At 44.6% G+C, this 23,594-nt stretch overlaps 1 protein-coding gene across 6 annotated transcripts in view; it reads right to left on the bottom strand.

Moving 5' to 3' along the window:
• Window positions 1-14,750, bottom strand: part of LOC127586331 (neuronal PAS domain-containing protein 3-like) — a 399,247-nt gene extending 384,497 nt beyond the window's left edge. For 2 of the 6 annotated variants that reach the window (XM_052044187.1, XM_052044194.1), the window contains exon 1: window positions 11,799-12,041. Coding sequence is in view for 1 of the 6 variants with exons in the window: in XM_052044193.1 (XP_051900153.1) it covers window positions 14,495-14,556 (62 nt within the window). In the remaining 5 variants the exon portion in view is untranslated. Of the gene's footprint in view, window positions 1-11,798; window positions 12,042-12,650; window positions 12,714-14,494 lie in introns of those variants that run through there. The other 4 variants (XM_052044193.1, XM_052044191.1, XM_052044185.1 and 1 more) reach the window with 4 other exon arrangements.
• Between the last annotated feature and the right edge of the window lie 8,844 nt (window positions 14,751-23,594).

Genomic DNA, 23,594 nt, shown 5'->3' with positions numbered 1-23,594 from the left:
CCCTTCTGAAATACTCCATTGGTTGTAAAGGGCTTTGGGGGCCTCCTGAAAGTGTGTGAAAGGCGCTACAGACATGCAATTTGTTTCAGTTCATTACAGCACATGAGAAGGCAAAATTACTCCATTGTAAGTCGATGACAACACTCTGGTAAACAGGCGACTCTGAAATAAGGCCTGTGGTTGTAATTCCAAAGCAAAGTATTGACTGAAGTAAAGCAAGTGTCTCAGGCATGGTAAAGATTTACATATCAATGGATTTTCTATAATTATTTTGTAATTCTCCTGAAGCTTTTATTAAATTTCATCCGATTTCTGTCTTCTTTACTCTGAATCTGTCATCTGTTGATTGCAACTTGGCTTACAGCAAAAGGCATCCTCCAGGACAGTATTAAAGAATACTGAAAATGGCTACCACATTCTGGGGCTGTTGGGGTGAAATCGGACTCTGTCCTTTCCCTGATCCCCTGCTAGCTAGAGAGATCATGTTGCCATAACACTATGTAAGAGCCACATAGTCAAATAACCCGTCAACGAACTCTGCCAACTCAGGTCATTCCTTCCCCTGGGAAAGCCCTACTTCAGAAACTGAAATGAGCATCTCGGCGGCTGCTGCTGTGCAGTACTAAGGGGTGCTGCTCAGTCTGGTGAGATATTGGGCAGGTTCATACTGACTGCTGGGGACCTCCAGCTGCTGGGAATAACCCAAGCCATGGGGTCAGCTACACCTCATATCTAACCCTTCATCTTTATTCTTACCATAGTTGGCCCATCTGAATTTTAAGTGAATTAGAATTATAGAATCATGGAAGAAGGCCCTTCAGCCCACTGAGTACATGCTGACCATCAATTTCTTCTTCCCCATTTCTATCAACTCCTCCCAGATTCTACCACTAAGCGGCCAATTAACCTACCAACCTGCACGCCTTTGGGATGTGGGAGGAAGCCGGAGCACCCGGAGGAAACACATGTGGGAGAACATGCAAACTCCGCACGGATAGTGCCGGAGGTCAGGATTGAACCCGGGTCTCTGAGGTTGCAAGGCAGCGGCTAAGCTAGCTGTCACAATGTGCTGCCCAAAAATTATTTAAGGTGTTAATAATTTTTAAATGACATTTTTTTCAATTGTTTCTAAATCTTTCTGATTATCAGATGCTTTAGAAAGTAGTGAAAAGGCCTTTGACAGCACAATCTGTCAGAAAGTCATCAAGGCAGTCTGTGGGTGGGGCCTCAGTGGACACCATCTGAGGCCAGGTCGATGCCCGTGGCCTGTTCTGCCTTATAGAACAGCTGCGGTGGTGATACTTTGAGGTCATTGTGAATGGGGCTAGCACGTAAGGATTGGGTTAATGACCACAAATCAGGTCCACCACTGACTGTCCACCTAGGTGGGCATAATACTCGATGGCACTACTTCTCCCTCAACCAATAACCTCCTCGCCAATTTATGCACAGCAAGATTCCGTTAAAAAACCCCAAATTTTATGGGATCTTGCTATGCATAAATTGCCGCTGTGTTTCCGACATCAAGAGGTTTACAAGGACACTGTCAGGGTTAGAAAAAAAATTAACCCCAAGTTATTGTGGGATCTTGCTGTGCATAGTTGCCGCTGTGTTTCCGAGGTTCACAAGGACATTGTTGGGGTTAGAAAAACGTACATCCAGGGAAGATTGTGCTCTCGGACGTCCCTAGGTGCTACAGAGATGCAAGTCCTTTATTTATCTTTCCCATAATAAGGAAATCATTGGTGAGGCTGTAGCTGGAGCACTGTGTAACAGTTGTGGTCACCGTACTATAGGAAGGATGTGGCAGCTCTAGGGAGGGTGGAGAGCAGCTTCACGAAGATTTTGAAAGGGTTGAGGAATTATAGTCATGAGGAGCCGACTGTTCCTCAGAATAAAGAGCCTGAGGGGCGATTTAATAGAAGTCCATAGAGTTATGAGGGGGCCAGACAGGGTAAACAGACAAGATTTAATTCCCTTAGCATAGACAGTAACTAGGCAGCATAGCCTTAAATTAATCAGTAGAAGGATGAGAGGTGAGTAAAGGGAACAACGTTATCACCCATAGAGTAATGCAGCTTTGGAACTCAGTGCCTGAAAGGGCAGGGGAGGTAGAAACCCTTACTGCATTTAACTTGGATGAGCTGTAAACTACAGAGATACTGAACAAGAGTTAGGAAGTGGGAATAAACTCAAATCCATTTTGGCTGGCATGGACACAACGGGCCGAAGGGTCTCCCTGTGTGCTGTCGATTCCTGTGGTTCTGTGATAATAACGGATCCCACAGTTGAGGTGTTGGAGGAGCAGTGGTCCTTGGGGTACACACAGCAAACAGCCCTTGCTTTCCTGTAAAAGGGAGGAGTATGGAAAATGTGAGAGAAATGGAGAGAAAGAGAGGATGGAGAGATTGTGGAAAAGGAACGAGAAGAAAGAAAGGGTGCGAGAGATAGAGGAAGAAGGACAAGGCAAGACAGGAAGGAAGAATGACAGAGGCAAAGAAGGGGGAGACAGAGGGAGAGCAGGAGTGCGTGGTAGGTGGGAGCGCGAGTGAGATGGGCAGAGAAAGGGGAGCAGAAAGGGAGAGGGCAGAGAGAGGGGGTTGCGTAGAAAGACGGGGTGTGCAAAAAGAGGGTGTGAACAGGGAGGGGTTTGCAAAGAGAGGGGGTGCACAGAGAGGAGGGGATCCACAGAGAAAGGGAGAGGTTGTAGAGAAAGAGGGTTGCAGAGAAAGAGGGGAGAGGTTGCAGGGGAGAGAGGCAAGGATCAAAGCAAGAGGGGCAAAAGAGAATGGGAACAGAGAGAAACGGAGACAAGGAGAGGTGAGATGGAGGTGAGAGAGACGGGGGGGGGGGGTGGAGCTGGATCCGGGGGGAGAGGGTGTTGACAGGAGGAAGTAGAGTGTTTTAGGAAGACAGAAATGAAGAGGGAGACCTAGATGGAGAGCCTGAAGAAATAGAGAGAAAGAGCGAGGCCTGCTGAGGGACAGGGGGAGCAACAGAAGATTCATTCATAAAACCATTTGCCACTTGGAAATCTCACAATTTATTTGCCTTCAAAACATTTAAAATGACAGCATCTGAAAGAAAGTGTTTTGCCAATGTGTTCATTTTCAGGGTGACAACCTTCCTTTACAGAAGGTAAGACAGTGTATTCTGCACTCCCCCAGACATAATGCTCCGATCGCCTTGTAAGTCTTAATTGGTTTGTAAGTCCCATTTGTCTGGTGTACGAACAACTGAAGCAGCTTACATCACACAGAGGGGACATCTCTACATTATTAAACACTCTTGAGACGTGTTGTCCATAAATCTTAGTTCCCTTTTATTTTTTGCATGTCTATTTTTCACATCCACTTCTGTTTAAACAACACGTTGCAGAAACAAACCAGGGATTCAAATCCTAACCATCATTCCGAGAGCCCTATTGCAATGAGGGAAGTCGGGGTGGGATGAGGACGAGCTGCAATGACCCTCACTCAATGAGGAGGCTCATACTAAGGGGTGGGCTATTTAATACTAGGGTGCTCAGTCTATTCTAAGGGGAGGCTCACTGGCTAATACCAGAGAAGGTTCACCAGTATTGGGGCAAGAGTCACTGAATAATACCACAAAAGATTTATCAATCACTGTCTGATCTAGGGGATGCTCACAGTCTAACTAGGGCAGGATCTGTCTAATACTAAGACTAGAGGACACTGCTTAATACAAAGGTGCTCACAGTCTAATAGAGATTTGCCATAAGGAGGGGAGGCAAACTGTCCAATTCTAAGGCAGAGGGAAGGGAGGCTATGACTAATACTGAGAGGGGTGGGTGCTCTAACTGGAGGAGAGGGGTTCTGTCTAATATTAGGAAGGGTGCCCTGTATGGCACCAGGCAAGCTCATTGGGAAGGCTCAGTGTCTAATCCCTGAGGGAAACTCACTGTCCTATAAAGGAGCTGTCTTTCACCTGTGCAAGGACTTGTCTAATACTAGTAGGCTCACAATCTAATACAAGCGGAGGTTTACTCTCCAGTCATGGAGCAATGCTGTCTAATACTGGGATGACTGTCAAGGATAAGGGGAGGCTTGCTTTACACAAGGCATAGCTCACTGTCTAACACCAGGGAGGTGCTCTGACCATGATCAGAGCAAGGCTCTGAATCAAAAGTCTGTCTAACACTGGGGGAAGTATCAGAGGTCCAATTCTTCTAATTCTAGGGGGGCGGTGCACCCACTAATACTGGGGGTGCACCCTCTCGCCTATTACCAGTGGATGTGCACCCTCTAATACTAGGGGTGGTGCACTCACTAATACTGGAGGGGGTGCATCTAATCCTGGGGACAGCACACCCAACTAATACTGGGGGTGGTGCACCCATTTATACTGAGGAGTGTGCACCTGCTATTAGATATATGTGCAACCCTGCAGTATTATTTTCCCAGTAAGTGTCCCCCAGAATTAGAAGTGCGCCAGTGTTCCACCTCTCCCCAGTATTGGTAGGTGCAACCCCCTCTCCCTCTCATATAGAGGTCTCACCTTCCCCTAGTATCAATGAGCATTCCTAGTGTGTGCACCTCCCCCTAGATCCTCTAATAACAGGGGGTGCACACTCTAATATGGGTGTATAATCCTCCAGTACCAAGGGTATGCACCTCTAATACAGGGGGTGCACACACTAATATGCAGGTGTAACCCTCTAATACCAGGGGGTGTGCTCCCTCTAATACCAGGGGATATGAACCACATGGTGTGCACCTTCTCGTGAACTATGTGCACCCTCTATTATTGGGGGGAGCACACCACTAATTCCAGGGGAAGGTGCACACTAAAACTGGGGAACACATCCCCTAATACTAGGGCAGAGCTCCCACTAATACTACAGGTGGCACAAGGAGATCATGGGCAGAGGGAGGATCATTTTATGATATACTATTTGCTTTCCTATTGACCAAGAGAAGATAGACGTCACAAGGATGGACATCTACGGCATAGAAAATCATGTGGTCAAACCAGGAATTGATCATGTTTACCACAATTTACAGGTGCCCTCCCCAATACTCCATCGAACCCCAATCTCTTCAATCCCCATTGACCTTATATAAAGGTGCCATCCCTCAAATCCCCTGGCTTTTTCTGGGCAATTTAGCTCTAATGCCCCTGTTTTATTGAAGGAGTCCACTAATTCACTACTATAATCTATTATTTGGGACTGTTAGTTGAGGAGCCATCGTTTATGTTGACTGCCTCAAAGTTTGAGTTAGTTGGTGATAGTTTCCATGGGCACTAGAAGAAGCTATTCAGCTCATCCAATAGAAAGTCAGCTCATTACTTCATTTTTATTTTCTTATTCCTTGGAGTTGATTCCGGAGATTTCTTTTCCTATATTTAAATGTTGCAGTTCAGTGGAAATCCCTCAGCACTCAAGTATTTAGTATTAATAAAAACTCTACCCACATGCTTTCCAAGCAGATGGGATGTGTTCAGCTCTTTCACAATGAGAAAATTAACCCAGTTCATAGAATATCACAACACAGGTAGGGACCATTTGGCCTAACTTCTCTTTGACAGAGCAATTCAATTTGTTCCACTTTCATATTCTTAGAAATTCCCTCTAATTTTATATAATTGTCTTTTAAAAGGAATTATTAATCATCACAATTTGTAGGATTGAAAAAGTCAAGTTAATGGCAAGATTAAAATAATTAATCACAGGTTGAATTGCTATATTGAACAATAAAGGAATAATAATTTTGTTTTAATTAATTTTTAGTTGTTTTAACTGTTTTTGAAGTTTATAAAGTTCAATTTTAAAAATATTTATCAATTGTTAATAGCTTTTGAATATCAGAGACATTCAGAGTTATTTTGAAAGCTTTGACAGCCTGCTAAGCCACGTAGCGTGGTTTATCCTGTAAATTGTTTCGAGAGTGGGGATTGTCCTGCAACCCACACCAACCTCTGTGGTGGCATGACATCAGTAGGAACAGAGGTTTTGTGCAGTTAATGGGAAAAAAGTGTTTGCTGAGGACTTAGCAAAAGGATCATCTGCTAACCTGAGTAATTTGTCATTGCCATTTCCCCTCTTTTTTTCTAATATGCAGGATTAAAATATTAAAAAATAACACATTAATTTGCTTTCTTCTCAAATCACAGACAGCTATGAAAAATAACTTAGCTCTTCTCTGGCTCTTCTCCAATTATCTTTGATCTGTGTCCTTTTCTGTCCCTCCTGACAATAGAAACAGTTCCTCCTTAGTTACTTCATCAAGACCTCTCAGTTTTGAACAGATCAGCTTCTCCCCATGGTCAGTTGTAAAGGTGAACATACAGTAGCCAATTTGTGCATAGCAAGCTCCCACTGAGAGCAATGTGCGACATAACTGGGTAATGTGTTTTGGAAATACAGGTAGTTCTGCTATAACACGTTTCCATACCACAAATTCATTATATCGCGATTGATGGATTAGGGAACACTATTTGCTTTGCACAGGCTGCATTGGGCATGAGTGGGAAAATCTGTTTAAATCTGTCCTTTGAAGGCAACTACAAGCCTGTTCTGCTATAACATGACCTTCTATAATGTGGGGTTTCTTGGTAACTATCAGATTATATCAGAACTACCTGTATGAGTTGGAGAATCCCAGGAAATATTGCCAAGATTTTCTAAGTAAAACTATGAGATACTTTACACTAGAGAGACCATCCAATCCAAAAAAACCACCTGCAACATTGCAGCACTCCCTCAAAACTCCACAGAAGTACCTGAAGTGGGATTCAAACCTACAAGAGTCCAACCCAAAAAAGATTGCTGCCAATTCATTCAAGGCTGACATCTTACTGACACCTTGCATTAAGTGTATCTAGGACATTGGAAGGGTGAGAGTCATTTTTCAGTGGTCTCTGGGGTCTTCTGGTAACTATCTCAGACAGGTATCCTCCAAATTTTTTCATTGTCAATGCCAGGATAGGTGAATGCAAGGGGATTGAAAATACAACCGATCGAAAAGCAGGAACCTTGCCAAAACAAGAGTTGCAAATGTATATATAAATGAGCTTATTGGGATGCGTGGTAAATCACATTGCCCTCTATTCATTGTCCTTTTGTCTGTTATCTGTCTGATTGTCACTACAAATATCATTGCTGGCACATATGTCTTCCACCACTGCAGTGTGCTTGAAGCAGCATCGATGGGATTGTGTGTTTGTTAACCAGTATTTTAGTTTTCCTCTCATCACAATCTAGTCCTTTAAGACCCGGTGCTTGGCCCCAACCTATCTGTTGCTGCTTCTCGAAAGAAAATTGTTCCACAGACCATGCTAGAAACAGTTTTAAATAAAAGAGCAAAATGCAGCTGGTTCTAAAAATATGGTGTATAGATATGTATTTTATCATGCCTCCTGCAAGTTGACTCCTTTCATAGATATGGTCCAATTAACCCCACAAAGCATTGGCTGTACATGGGCTGGTCACAAGTGTTGACCTGGGGTCAGAGGGTTGAGGTTTCAAATCCTACTACAGAAGTCCAGGGCTGTACACCAGTGCAGTGCTGGGGGAGCATCACACCATCACAGTTCTACATCACAGAAACAGGCCCACCAAGTCCATCAGACACCCATTTACACATCCCATTTTATTAGAACATAGAATAGTACAGCACAGGAACAGGCCTTTCAGCCCACATGTCTGTGCGAACATGATGCCAAATTAAACTAAATCTCTTCTGCCTGCACATGATCCATATCCCTCCATATTCATGAGCCTGTCTAAAAGCCTCTTAAATGTCACTATCATGTCTGCTTCACCACTAACCCTGGCAGCCTGTTCCAGGCACCTGCCACTCTGTGTGTAAAAAAACTTGACCCGCACATCTCCTTTGAACTTCCCGCCCTCACCTTAAATGCATGTCCTTTAGTATTTGACATTTCTACCCTGGAAAAAAGATTCTGACTGTCTACCTTATCCATGCCTCTTATAATTTTCTTTTAGAAACTTCTATCAGGCCTGCCCTTAGCCTCCGCCACTTCAGAGAAAGCAACCCAAGTTTGTCCAACCTCTCCTTATAGCTCATACTGTCTAATCCTGCCAGGATCCTGGTGAAGCTCTTCTGCACCCTTTCTAAAGCCTCCACGTCCTTCCTGTAATGGCGTGACCAGAATTGCACACAATATTCTCCCCACATTCCCATCAACTCTCCCCAGATTATACCACTCACCTACACAATTTGGGCAATTTATAGCACCCAATTAACCCACCAATGCGCATATCTTTGGGACGTGGGAGGAAACCCATACAGTCGGAGGTTCAACCTTTCACATGAGACACCAAACTCTTGCCTGCCCTCTCAGATAAACACAACAGATCTCCTGGCACCATTTGAAGACAAACAGGGGGCATCTTCATTGGTGTCTTGGGGCCAATATTTATCCCTCAACCAACATCACTGCAAGAGATTGTCTTTTCATTACCACAGTGCTGTTTATGGGAGCTTGCTGTGCACAAATAGGACACTGCAGTTTCTACATTACACCAGTTTTATAGGCTAGAAACTGCAATACCCAGAGTCACGGTGACACAGAAGTGTTTCTGTATCTTTTAAAAAAAAGAGGACATTCTATACCCTTTCAGCTTGGGAAGGTGGAAAGCACGTACCACCAGGCTCAAGGACAGCTTCTATCCCACTGTTATAAGACTATTGATCAGTTCCCTCGTACAATAAGATGGACTCTTGACCTCTCAATCTACCTTGTTATGACCTCACACCTTATTGTCTGCCTGCACTGCATTTTCTCTCTAAGTGTTATTCTGCATTCTGTTATTGTTTTCCCTTGTACTACCTCAATGCACTGTTGTAATGAATTGATCTGTAAGTATGCAAGATAAGTTTTTCACTGTACCTCGGTACATGTAACAACAATAAACCAATTCCAATTGCATTGACACCACCCACCACTACATAGAGCTGAGCAAATTTAGTTGTTTAGCTGGACAGTTTAACTCTGGCATTGAGAGACTGTATGAGGCGTGCTGCATCTGAACTGTCTCCCAAAGCATCAACAACAGGGAGCAGATGTCATTTAACTAGGAGCATTGATGGGCTGAATGGCCCACTTCTGGAAGATGGGATTAATGCAGATGGTTGCCCACTGGCAAACATGGATGTGATGGTCTGAATGGCTTTCCATGCTGTACGACTCTATGACTCCTATCCTGTGACTTTTCCCTATTCAGAGCTTCTGGATTCTTTGACTTCCCAGGCGACATCCAAGCACTCTTGTCAGCAAGTTGATGTGAATAGCTTCCTTGGGAGTTATCCAAACAGGGCCCTTTGATTATTAAAGATTACACCAGACGGTGTGCTCTAATGAAAAATCTTTATAAATTGCAAGACATGAAAAATGAACTGAATCATCGCCACCCAGGGGCACTGCCTGAGAGGAAGCTGGAAGCAGATTCACTAGGAATATACAGTCCGGAGAGAAAATATTTCCGAAATAAAAACAGAAAGTTCTGGAAACACTGGGCAGGTGAGCCCGCATCTGTGAAAAGAGAAACAGAGTTAACGTTTCAGGTCTGAGACCCTTTGTTCAGTTCTGATGGAAGATCTCGTATCTGAAACATTAACTCGGTTTCCCTCTCCACAGATGCTGCCTGACTTGCTGAGTGTTTCCGACAGCTTCTGTTGCTTTTATTTCAGAACTTCCAGCATCTGCAGCAAACATTTCCGAGGCTTGTGGGTGGGAACAGGGACCAGCTGGAGGGTCCTTTGAAAGTACTTGTGCATATAAAGCAGAGTTCAGAGGATTTTCGAGTATTAGTTAGGCCACACCTGGAACACTGTGTACAAATTTGGTTACCCTGTTGTAGAAAAGACTTTATTAAGCTGCAAAGAGTGCAGAGAAGGCTTACGAGGATGTTGCCAGGACTCGAGGGTCTAAGTTATAGGGAGAGGTTGGGCAGGTTAGGACTTTATTCCTTGGAGCGTAAGAGACTGAGGGGTGACATTAAAGAGGGTGAATTGATAGGGTGAATGCACACAGTCTTTTTCCCAGGTAAAGAGAATCAAAAACTAGAGGGCATAGGTTTAAGGTGAGAGGGGAACTTGAGGGGCAACTTCTTCACACAGAGAGTGGTGGGTATATGGAACAAGCTTCCAGAGGAAGTGCTTGGAACAGGTACAATAACATCGTTTATAAGATATTTGGACATGGATAGGAAAGGTTTAGAAGGATGTGGGCCAAATGCTGGCAAATTGGACTAGCTTAGATGGACATCTTGGATGAGTTGGGCTGAAGGACCTGTTTCCGTGCTGTACGACTCTATGACTCTATGAATGGCCTCTTGTGCAAAAACACAAGGCTGGAAGGGGAGAGTCAGGGATCAACAACCCTAGAGGGCTCAATCACCCGAAGTCTTCCTCACCATTTTCAAATGCTAAACCATTCACTTCTAAAGCAGTAACTTACATTTATATAGCACCTTGAACATGGCAAAAAAAAGCACTAAAGTACTTCACATGAAACAACTGATGCAGGGACACAAAGGGAGACAACAGAGCTGCTGAGCAGAAGAGAGGGAGGTTTTAAAGAGTGTCTTAAAGAGGAGAGAGAGAGCTGGAGAGGTGCAGGGAGGGAATTCCAGAACTCAGGGCCCTGGCAGTTGGAAGCACGGCCACCAATGGCAGAGCCATGGGGACAAACAAGAAGCCAGAATTGGAGGAAGATAGAGGCCGTGGAGTGTGGTAGGAGCAGACAGGGTTGCAGAGACATGTTCTGTACTCCCAGCATTTTCTTCATTATTTCCTTCCCTCAAACATTCCCACCACCAAAATCAAAAATCACACAAAAATGAGCCTGAAGCCTAATGAAAGAAATGTGAAGAGGCAGGGCTGGAGACCTCCGTCAACACGAAGGAGGCAAGGGAGGGAGAGACAGAGAGGGGGGAGACAGGGAGGGAGAGGCAGAGAAAAACAGACAGAAAGAAAAAAAATTGAGAGAAAAATCAGAGAGAAACAGCCAGAGAGAGATAGAGACACACAGCAAGACAGGAAAGAGAGCGATATAGCAAGAGAGAGAGAGAGAAACACAGTGAGAGAAACTGCGAGAGAGAGAAAACGAGAAAGACATTGAGGGGAAGACAGAGAGACACAGAGACAGAAAGTGAGAAAGTGAGAGAGAGAGATAGTGAAAGAGAGGGGGGAGGGGGAGAAGGGGAGGGGAGAAGGGGAGGGGGAGGGCGGAGGGAGAGAGTGAGGGAGAGAGTGAGCAAGAGAAAAGGGAGAGAGTAAGAGAGAAAGAACGAGAAAGAGAGAGAGAAACAGTGAGAGAGAGAGGGGGGATATTCGTGCCTCCAGTCCACCCCATCACTGGGTGACTTGCACCCCGTGGGATCAAACCGTGTAACTTCCTTCCTCCCACATCTCGCCCAGATCCCTCCTCCAGTCCGATTTAAAGAGCCGCACCGCGCCCAGTCCAAGAGCAGGGGCGAATCAAAGTCTTTACAACTAACTGCTGGGGCTTCACTGGGCTGCTGCGCGGCGCACGGGGGCAGGGGGCGAGGGGCAGCGGGAGAGGAGAGAGGGGTGGGCTCGGGCTGAGTGGTCCTGAGGTCCGGGCGAGGGGGCGCCGACTCCTGGAGGAGAGCATTCGGGAAACTCCTCATCGTTTAACAGAAGTTTCCCACCCACCGGGCCCCCCTCACCTCCCCCATCAAGTCTCTCTCCTTTGTGCAACTGCAGGCTCAAGTACTGCAGACCCAAAGTAACCCTGCTTTTAAGATGAAAAAAAAGTTTATTACTGGAAATATAACAACAAAGTACCTGACTTCAAGCAGCAAATGCCGGAGTGCAACGTCTGACAGTTTATCCAGCAGACATCATGCGCGCAGGTGCGTTTTAAAATAATAATATTGACAACTCGCTCAGTCCGCCACTCCTGTGTCAGAGTCCCGGGTTCCTGTGAGAAGCAGGTAGAGCGAACGGCTCGTCCTTGCCTGGCATCTTGTGGACTGAGTGTGCCAGCTGCTGTGCACGTACAGTGCACACTGCAGTCTCGTCTTCAACTGGTTGAAGCTGCAACGCTGAGGGCGCACCGGCAATGCAGAAACTTATCCTGTCAAACAAAATTTCGCCAGTTCGCTTCCTGCTCGGAAGGGGTCCACCGGCATCTTTATCCCCGAGGGTAACGTTCCTGAAACTCCCCTCCTCGCCTTCCCATTAACAGTCACACCCCACACAGCAACAGTCCAACTATCACAGTCCTGAAGTAACCCTACAATATACAGTTACATTTAAAGAGAAAATGCCTCAAAAGCAATTCTTGAACGTTGGAGTTGGGGGAAGAGCGAAAATTTCATTTCTCATCAACAAGACCCGCAGCAGACGCAACCATTTAAGAACCGTTTGGTCAAACATGTGAAACAGCAGGTAACTGTGAAAAATAAATTATAAAGAACTCTGCTAATGTTACCAAACTAGCTCACAAACAGCCACAATATCAATGAGAGAGAACTGAAACCAACCTTAGTATTGGTAGGGTACGATTTTGTTTTAATTCAGTACCCTAAGGAACGGTATTCTGTAAAATAAATTCAGCAGCACAGTGGAAATAACTGCTTGAAAGTCATACCTTTATCTGCAAGCTTTTTGTTACACATGCAATAATGTACTCACTATTCAATTCAGGTCCTTAATTCTGTCTCTGTTTGCCATCACTTCCTTTCTTCTTCTCTATACTTTAGACTATTCCCTACATCTTTTCAAGTTCTCTCTCTCTTCCAATCCCCCCCACACACAACTGCCCTTCCTTCCCTCCCCTTTCTGCTCCCCCCTCTAATCTGCCCAATTACTGTCACACTCCACTTTTAACTGCACTTAACCTCTCCAGCTCCCAATTCCTGCTTCTGCATTTAGAATTATTTTTCCCCCTGGTGAATCTCTCAATTCCTAACACCCTTGTTAATTCCACTCCCCCCTCCATCCTCCCTGACTTACTAACTTTCACCAACCCCTTCCAGCTCTCTGCACCCCCATTCCCCCTTCCAGGGTGAATGCCCTCCGGCACATCCTCATCCCCAGCTCTGTACCAAATATGCTCTGCCTCCTCTAATACTCCCTTCACTTTCATCAACACTGCCTCATCCTCTTCCCTCTGCATATTCCTCACATTCCTGTTTCTGTTCCCTTATCGCCTCCTCTTTCCCCCAATTTCACCGCACCTTTCCCCACTTTTTCTCTCCCACTTTCTCCTCAACCTGCTTTCCTCAACTCTTACTCATCCAGTTTCCTCTCAGACCTCTTTTCCCACAAATTCTCTTCAGTTTTTTCCGGTTTTTCCTTTTTCCCGTCTCATTCTTTTTTTGCAGCGGTCTCTCATTCCCCTTTGCCCATTTCCCCACCATGCTGCCTTCCCCCTTGTATTGCCCTTTCCCTGTCCCGCTCCCATCTTTTTCCCAGATTTTTGCATACCGCTTTTCCTAATTTCTCCCATTCCTTTCCCCAACTGCTCCTTCCCAGTTTTATCCCTTCTCTCTGCTTATTCTCATCGCCTTTTATTCAGCTTCTCTCCGTCACTTTTCCCTATTTCCTCTCCGATTCTTCATTCCTCTTTTCCCTGCAGTCACGCTTCTTTTCCCGGCTTTCCCTCATTCCCTTTTCCCCGCTTCCTTTCTCTCGTTCACCTATTTCTTTCGTTCCTTTCTCTCGCTTCCTTTCTCTCGTTCACCTATTTCCTTTCCCCAATCTTCTCTCCTTACATTTTCCATTTCTCTCTCTCTTTCCCTCAGTCTCTCTCATTCCTCTTTTCCCAGTTTACCTCATCCCACTTTCCCTTGTCTTTTCCTCCCATCTCATTCCCTAATTCCTCTCCCCCAGTTAATCTGCTCTGTCCCATTTTCCCCGTTGCCCTTCTCCTTCATTCCTCTTCTCCAATCCCTTTCGTTTCTTTTTCCCCATGTCACATTCCTCTTCTCCCACTCTCCTTTCCCGAGTTTTTCCTCACTTTTCTGTTCCATCACCCTTTCCTGCATCATTCCACTTTTTCTTTTAAGTTTCTGTCCTCTCCCCAGCTGTTTTCTCATTCCCTCCTCCCTCTGGCTTTCCCCCCTCACACACACATTCCCGTTTTCCCCAGTTTTTTGTCTAATTCTGTTCCAACATTCCTTTCATTTGTCTCCCGGTTTTCCTGCCCTTTCTGTGTCTCTCTTCCCCCCAGTTTGAATCTCTCATCCCTCTTTTCCCCCCACTTTCTCCTGTTGTCCCCTGTTATTCCTCCTTTCCCTGTTTCCCCCTCTCCCACTCCCCTTCTCCTAGTTCCCCCACTTTCCCTCCTTCCTATTCTCCCATTTCCAGTAGCTCTTCCCCTCGCTTCATTCCTCTTTTCCCAGCTTTATCCCCCTTTCCCCCCTAGTTTCTCCCCCTTTTCATCCCGCAGTTCTCTCCTCACGCACACATCCCTCTTTATTTTTCGTCCCTCAGTCCGTCCCCCTCTCCCCGCCCCGCCACTGCCCCTCACTCACCCTTGCGCAGTCCTGCCGCTCTCATTCCCGGCTCGACCACCAACGCTCGCAGCTCTCTCCATCCCCCGCTGCGCTGCCCTGGCCGCCGCTCCGCGCTCCGCAGCCCGGGGGAGCTCTGCACCATGCCCCGGCTCGGCGGGCTCCACTGGCGGCGCAAACTCCCCTCCTCGCCGGGGTACTTTGGCTGCACCCGTCCCTCCCCCCTTTTCCCCCTCCCTGCGCCAGCTGCCCCTTCCAATCCTCACCCACCCCCTTGGGTCGGTAGCAAGCTCTGCTCCTTTACCACCAGCTCTCTCTCTCTCTCTCTCTCTCACACACACATGCACACAGTGACAGGCTGCCGCGGGAGCGTGCGCCGCTCGCCCCCGACAGCGCGCTCCATGCACGCGCACCCAACCACCCCAAAAAATTAATGCCCCCATTCCCTTTAATTAGGGGCAGCTGTGTTCACGATTACAGGTGGAGGGGGGAGGGTGAAATCATGAATGCGCGTGCAAAATTGCCCCGGGAGCGCGCACACGGTCCCCACTTTTTTTTTCCAAGGCGCGCCCCCGCCTCATCACTCACTGATCAGTGTGTGTGTGTGTGTTCGGAATAAGGAGCGTACAGCTAGCAATGGTCAAAGGAAGGACGTTGCTTTAATTCATTAATACACAGTAAAACTTCAACTCCTGCACGTTTCCTGGAGCTTACTTCACTCTCCAACCAGGAAAGCTCTGTGATCTCAAGTGAAAGAAAGACCTATGTTTCCAATAGCAGCTTCCAAGCCCTCAGGAGTTCCCAAAGTGCTTTACAGCCCATGAAGTTCTTCCTGAAGTTAAGTCGGCAACTCTGCAGCCTACTTGTGCACAGCAAGCTCCCACATACAGCAGGGACCATCTGCTTTGGTGCTGTTGGCTGAGGAGAAATATCCCCTGTTCATCTGCAGCTCAAGAAGGTGGCTCTTGTATGTCATGACTGTAGAAGGAGGGCCATTCGACCCATCAAGTCTATACCGGCAATCCCAAAAATCCCATTCCCCTGCTTATTTCCTTGAACCTATTCTCTCTCACTTGCCCACCAACTGCCTCGCTCCACCACCCCTCCCAAATCCCCAGTTCTCCTATCGGCCACCTACATGAGGGGCAGGTCTGCCAGAACCAATTAACCTACCAACCAGCACCTCTTCGAGTTGATTGCCATGTGCACAAGTACGGTGAGTTACAGGGACAATGAAAAACTTGCTTGCAGCAGCATCACAGGCACATAGGAACAGACAACACACAGAACATAAATTGTACATAAATAATACAAGACAGTGAAGAGAGAGAAAATAAACTGCAAAAACAAGACCTTAGTGCAAAAAAAAGACGAGTCCACGGTAGTGCAAGAGGTGTCCCATTGCTGAGGTGGGGTTAGGGCTGCGCAGGTCGGTTCAAGAACCTGATGGTTGTAAGAAAGTAGCTGTTCCTGAACCTGGTGGTGTGGGACGTCAGGCTTCTGTACCTCCTGCCTGATCCCGATGGTAACTTCTTTGGGTTGTGGTAGGAAAGCAGAGCAATGGGAGGAAACCCATGCACTCACAGGGAGAACTTGCAAACTAACCCACCCACCCGCCCCTTCCTCAACCACCCCCCCCCCACCCACACACCCACACACACACACACACACACACACACACACACACACACACACACAGGATTGAACTTGGGTCACGGGACTTGTGAAGAAGCTGCACTACCTACTGCACCATCTCCACCACTTCCCCTGGGATGGACAATAAATTGCAGCCATTACAACGGACACACGGGCAGTAAGTGAATAAATAAAAAAAGGAGAATTAAAGGTTGTGGAATCACTTACCTCCACCTGAGAAAGAGTAAACAGAGCCTAGGTTTGTCATTTCATTAGGAAAATGGATATCCCTCAGTTTTGCAATAGAGTTGCTGCTTAGATACCAGGCAACATCTCTTTAACTCCCACTCAGATCGGAACTACATGTATTGTGGGATATATTTATTGCTGAAATGGAATTTCAGTCTATCGGCATCAGTCTGGTGATGTATCCGTTTTAAAATTCCCCTCCAACACTACAGAACGTAGCTCTCTTCCAGTTCTGGACTCAGGAACTTATCAATCCCAGTACATCACCACTGACAACCATGCTTTTGATTGCCTCAGTGCTAAGCTCAGGAAGTTCCTACACCTTTCCCCCCACTACCTCCATTTTGGTCAAAGAGTTAGTCACCTCCCCCAATATCTCCATCACTCCGCCAGTTTTTTGTCTGATTACTACAACAACGTACTTACTCAGGCCTTAAAGTAAAACACCCCAAGGCAGTTGCAAACCCCATAAGGAGATATCACGACAGATAATGAAGCAAAAATTTAAAGGGATACCTTAAAGGAGGAAAAAGAGACAAGAACAGTTTCCCCAGATTTAAGAACAGATTCTCCAGACTTGAGTCAAGTTTCCCCAGACTTAAGAACAGCTTCTTCCCCACTGCTATCAGGCTTCTGAACCACTCACCTCTTTCACATCCCCTTCCCAGTGGTGCTGCTACATTCTCAGACTCTTAACTCTCCCTCTCTTAGTTATTCTGTTATTGTCACTTTAGCATTTCTTTTTGCACTACTTTGGATTGCACTGCAATACTTTGCACCTTTCTGCTGTTTTGCACGTCGCTGTACTTATTGTTGTATTTATTATCATGTATATTGTCTACTCTGTGAGCTTCACACAAGCAAGGAATTTCAATGCACCCTGGTGTATATGACAATAAACTAACCTGAATCTAAGAGGGAGAGAGGCAGAACAGTTCAGGGAGGGAATCCCACAGCTTATAGCCCAGGAATTTGTAGGTATGGATGCCAGTGATGTACACACAGGAGAGCAGAACTGGTGGTGAAATCCCAAAGGTTCGACAGGGTTGCAGAAAGTAGAGACAGGGAGTGTCGATCACAAAACCTTTGGGAAAGGGAATTAAGATTTCAAAGTTATTATATTTGAAAAAGAAAGATCATAGATTTTTCTATTAAAAGTCTCTATAAATATAATGAGTTGCCATTATTATTTTATATATTTCATTTACAAACTTGCAAATAGAAGCCCTGCAATTGGCATTGTTTCATCACACTTACGCCTGTATGTCACACCCACTCTTAATTCCAACTGCATACTTACAAAGCAGCAACAGTTCACAATTAAATTGGAAGCCTATCAGTGAACATCTTGTAAGTTTAATTTAAAATTGAGATTGCTCTTGATTGAAGCCACTAATTCACAAGCATCTGCCTACCTATATATATTTCCACTTTAGCAGTTAGCCTCTTAGGTGCAACTGTTTAAAGAGATTTGGCTTGGTGACCCTGAGGTATAATGCTGATTAAACACTCCAGACCATACCCCAGAGTGACACACGATGAAATTGCACATTCTCCACCTACCATTAAGTAATGTTATGGGGGTCCACTCAGAACATGTGCTCCCTCAAACTCATATCATCAAGGTCAAACAAAATTTATCAACCCTTACTTAACACTACTTCTCTGCCTCTCACAGAATTTGTTCTCAGTCCCAGATCCACCTCTTTATATAATGATTAAGATAACCTGGAATTACACTGCATCTCCCAGGGTACTGTGAAACCCCACCATGATATCAGCCATGGTTTAGTGCGTAGGATTCTTATCTCTAAGTCAGAGGTTGAAGGGCTGTTGCCTAAACCAAGGCTCCATCTGGTCTGTCAAATCCCAAAACATTAGAAGAACAGGAGAGTTTTTCCTGGTGATCCTGGACAGCTCAGCAGTGGAATTGGTAGAGCTGCTGCCTCACAGCTCCAGAGACACGAGTGGAATCTCCAGCACTGTCTGTGTGGAGTTTGCACATTCTTCATGTCACCACGTGGGTTTCCTCCCAGTGCTCCAATTTCCTCCCACATCCCAAAGGTGTGCAGGTCGGTAGGCTAATCGGCCGCTGTAATTCACTGCTGGTATATGGGTGGGAGGTAGAATCTGGGAGGATGGGAGTTGATGGAAATGCCAGGGGAATGGGTTACAGGGAATGTTAGTGGGGAATTGGATTGTTCTAAGAGGCAGCATATACACTCAATGGGCTTCCTTCCATATTTTATGGAAATGTGTTATCTTGAGCCAATGTCCCATAATCAATATCACTATCATAGATTATCTGGTCATTATCATATTGCTGTGTGTAGGAGTTTGTATTGTAAAAATAGGTTGTCAAACTCTTACATTGCAACAATAACTATGCTCTGAAAACACGTTATTGACTATAAAATGCTCTTTCATATGAAAGGTGTTGGAGGAATGAAAGTCCCTTTTCCTTTTCTGTATATATCCACTAACTCACGAGCGTGAGTGATCCCCTGGAAAAGTCATTCATTTCTCTCTGCACTTTTCTAATCTAAGATGGTATAATATTGGTCACATTACACGCCTTGTATCAAACTTTTGGGTGACATTCTTCAACTTTGCACTTCAGCGTTGTGCTTTCTGAGTTGTTCAAAGTTCATGTTGAACAAATCACATCAGTAACTAAGAGATCAATTGCATTGCAAACAAAAACCTTTTCACAAGCTATCAATCAGAACTGAGGAAGTACACAATTAACTCAGACACTGATAACAAAAAATGTTCCAAATAAAATAAATTTTTGAAATTATTTTTCCACCATTTTGACCTTAGTCATTTATAACATTAAAAAAAGCTCACTCATAAAATGTGTGCAGCTCTGGTTACCATTCTTTGGGAAGCATGTCATTAAGCTGGAAAGAGTGCAGGAAAGATTCATGAGGATGTTACCAGGACTGGAGGGCTTGAGTTATAAGGAGAGGCTGGATAGGCTGGGACTGTTTCCCCTGGAGTGTAGGAGGCTGCGGGGTGACGTTATAGAGGTTTATAAAATCATGAGGGGCTTAGATAAGGTGAATGGTCACAATCCTTTTTCCCAGGGTAAGGAAGTATAAAACTAGAGTGCATATGTTTAAGGGGAATGGGGAAAGATTTAAAGGGGACCTGAGGGGAAAGTTTTTCACACAGAGGATGATGAATATATGGAACGAGCTGCCAGAGGAAGTGGTAGAGGTGGGTGCAACTACAACATCGAAAAGACTTGGTACATGGGTCAGAAAGGTGAAAAGGGAAGTGAATCAAAGACAGGCAAAATGGGAGGATCTCAGGAAAAGAACTTGGTCGGCATGGTCGAGTTGGACCGAAGGGCCTGTTTCCATGCTGTATAACTCTATAAGAAAAAGATATTTAACCTTTCCTATGATCCTGCCTTTCTCTCTGCTCAAAGCCGTACCTGATCAAGTAGGTCTATACCCATTTCAACTCTATGTCAGGCATGAAGTATGTCAGGCCTTTATTCCACGTTAAAAGAACTATAATCAAGGGAAGTTGTTACAACACATGCAGTCAAAAATTCTATGTGAAATTACCAGTTATAAATAGTTTTATTAACTCTGAAAGGGACATGGGACAGGAGGGGAACATTCAACTCCTTGAGCCTGCTCCACCTTTCATTAAACTGGGTCAGTTTTAGACCTTAACTCCGTCACCAACCTTAGTTCCATAACCATTGCCTAAGAAAAAGATCTACCAATTCTCAATGTTGCCATTTCCAATCGACACACTGCAGAGTGTCAGTGGCGTTTTTATGTAGGCCAGAGTTTTCCCAATTTCCACTGCCCTCTGTGAACTGCTTCCTGACCACTCTTGAATGGCCTGACTTTATGGTTCTACCCCTTTGGGTTCTCCCCCAACCAGAGGAAGTAACCTCTCACACTCTGAGATATAGGTTCGCCTCAAGTGGAGAACCCATAGGTTTCTAGGTTTCTAACAGAGAGAGAGAGAGGGAGAGAGAGAGAGAGAGAGAGAGAGAGAATTAGAGAGAGATAACAATATTTAGGATTTAATATTTAAGATATTTAAGACAGGTACATGGATAGAAAAGGTTTAGAGGGATATGGGTTAAATGCAGGAAATTGGACTAGCTTAGATGGGCATCTTGGTCAGCATGGATGAGTTGGACCAAAGGGCCTGTTTCACGGCTGTATTACTCTGTGACTCTATGAGAGAGAGAAAGAGAATTAGACAGCATGAGAGAATTAGAAAGAGAGAGAATTGGAGAGAGAAAGAATTAGAGAGAAAAAGAGAGAAGAGAGAGAGAGTGAGAGGAGGGAGAGAACAAGAGGTAAATAGAGAAAGAGAGACAGACAAGTAGATCAGTATGGGATCTGCCATGGCAGCTAATTCTACTGCCAAATGGCCTCCTTTTATGTTGTAGGGTCATGTGTGGATGAGAGTGAGTGTGTGCATGTGAGAGAGAATGTGAGTGTGCGAGAGAGAGAAACTGAGTGTGTGTGAGAGAGAGAGCGGGGGTGTGAGAGAGAGGCTGAATGTGTGTGTGTGTGTGTGTGTGTGTGTGTGTGTGTGTGTGTGTGTGTGTGTGTGTGTGTGTGTGTGTGTTTGAGAGAGAGCAAGAGAGGGCGTGTGTGAGAAAATGAGAAAGTGAGAGCAAGAGACCACAAGAGAAAGAAAGGGACAGAGAGAGACAAAGAGAGAGAGGGGGACAGAGAGGATGAGAGGGAAAGAGTCAGAGAGAGTCATAGAAGAATGAGTCATAGAGTCATACAACACAGAAACAAGTCCTTCAGCCCACCGTGTCTATGCTAACCAATGACTCCTATGTATACTTGGTCTGTAGTTTACTATGCAATGGAATGGATCACTGGCTTTTGATGGTGAACTGATAATTGATTTTAAATCTGAGATTCAGAGATAGTTGTTAATCAAGGCTCCGGAATGTAGCTGTGGCAATAGGTCACAGATTAGACCGAGTCTCATTGAAGTCAGAAGTTACAGGATCTAGTCTAACAACTATCTGTTCCTCTCTAACAACAGAACATATAAATAATTATTGTGAATGTATGCTAACCATTCACAGATGAATTGGCAATCATCACGGATTGGTCTAATTTGGTATTGGATAAAGAAAGTTATTACTCATTACACTTCATTGCAATGTAATTAATTAGCATTAGTCACATTAATACTGCTAATAGGAATTGTAACAATCATAAATTATCCCTATGTCTGGAACTGGTTTTGAAAGATTATTTCCAGCAACCGTGCTATTCACAAAATGTTGTTCCATTATACGATCTCTCTCTTTAATTATACTTAAATGCCTGATAATTCTTGTCTTCAGATTGCAGTTGTCTTGAAGACAGCCAGATTTCTTAACTTCCATATCTTAGCAGGAAATAGATAAGGAACCATATGAATTCACGAAGCGCCTTCCCACATCACATCAAGATTTAGCTCAAACGCACCTCACGTACGATGAAGCACTTCAGCAGTGGTATGAGGGACACAAACATAGCAGCAATTTTCTGCATAGGAGGATCCCACAAACAATAGCAAGCTGAGCAGGAGATTAGCAGTGCATGGATTTTAACATCATTATTTCAGAATTGCCATGAGCAGCAAAAATTTATGTAAAAGTTGTTAAAAAATTCAAACATGCTGCCCAAAAGGGTTGGGAGACGGGTTCAGTAATAGCTTTAGTGAAGGAATATAGTGGTGTGAGTGGAATGGAACAATTTGGATAACTTGTTCAAAGAGCCAGCAAATGCACATTGAGCCATTTAGCATTGCAGTCTAATTCTACATTTCTCTGAATAGGTAGGTCAGACTCATGTTTAATATCACCGGAACATGGTGCGTCAGATGGTGCAACTCCTGCACTAAAGTGTCAAATTAACTTGCATTTCTTATGTCTTTTTCTACAAAGTCTGACTCAGAAATAAGGGTGCTATCATCTAAATTAAGCAATCATAAGTAGTTAACTGAACAGTGAATTTCAGAGGTACGGGTTAGAGAAAGAGTAATGGTCAAAGTTATTCTTTAATTGTTGGATGGAGAGTATAGGTTAGTGGAGTGGCAGGGAGGTGGCAAATGCAGTTTAATACAAAGTACGGACAATAGAACATATCAGAGGCCAAATAATCAAATTCTGAGCAAAGGATGAAGATTAATAAATTTTTAAATGTAGGAATGCAAGGGCAACAAGCAGGCAAATTGAGTTTGAACTTCATTGATACTTTTCATTTGTACAGCATCTTACACAACCTTAGGACATCCTAAATTAGCTTACAGCTAACAATATGATTTTGAAGCGTAGTCCTGTTGAAACACATCAGCCAGTTAGTGTACAGTAATCTCCTATAAGCAGAATGCATTATTTGAAGTGACGGATAGGTAGTCTTTGCCTGATCTGGTGTGGATAAATGTATACCCATTCAGATCACATTATCACCTTACAGTAAGCATGTTAAAACAGATGCATGTGCAACAGGTAGATTGCTAAGGACCAGATCAAGTCACTTTTCCGTCTTGTTGGTTCCCTCACCACCTGCTGCGGAAGCGATCTAGCAGCCGTGTCTTTTAACACTTGGCCAGCTCAGTCAGTAGTGATGCTACCGAGCCATTCCTGATGTCGGATGTTGAAGACCCCTGTTGAAGGATCCGAGGCACTTGTTGTACCTACAGCACAGGAGGACTGCAGTGTTCTCTTGTAAACAGTGGATGGATCCAGAGTAAAGGCTAAAGTGGGAAAGAAGGAGAAATTGCAGCAGAGGAACTGGAAGAGAAGAAAGTCTAGGTGCAAAGCAGTGTGGTATTAAAGGCAAGAAGGCAGAGAGATTTAAATAGCAATAGTAGAGAATGTTACCATTCAGTTTATGATATTCAATATTGAGTCAAATACATTGCATAACTATTGTATTAATTAGTTATTAGGTGCATGCATTAAGGTTTATGTCATCAGTGTACTGCATACAGGTGACATTAAGATGGTGATCTAGAGCAAAGTGTTCATGGTTATGGAGATAATTATGTTCATGTAACAGTTATTGAAAAGGATGCCAGACCAAATGTGTGTTACTTACTTATTGCAAGACAGGAGAAGGCCATTCACCCTGTGTGGGGTCCCGACAGAGCAATCCCATCCATCGATCCCCTTCTCCGTGTTCTCAACTCACGAGAGGGTGATTTATTGGAGTGAATATTTTACAAATGTTAAATATGCTTTATA

This window comes from Pristis pectinata, chromosome 35 (genome assembly GCF_009764475.1).
Source record: "Pristis pectinata isolate sPriPec2 chromosome 35, sPriPec2.1.pri, whole genome shotgun sequence".
Classification (NCBI taxonomy): domain Eukaryota; kingdom Metazoa; phylum Chordata; class Chondrichthyes; order Rhinopristiformes; family Pristidae; genus Pristis; species Pristis pectinata.
The sequence above is the reverse complement of the archived record's forward strand: the minus strand, read 5'-3'. Positions and strand labels throughout refer to the sequence as shown.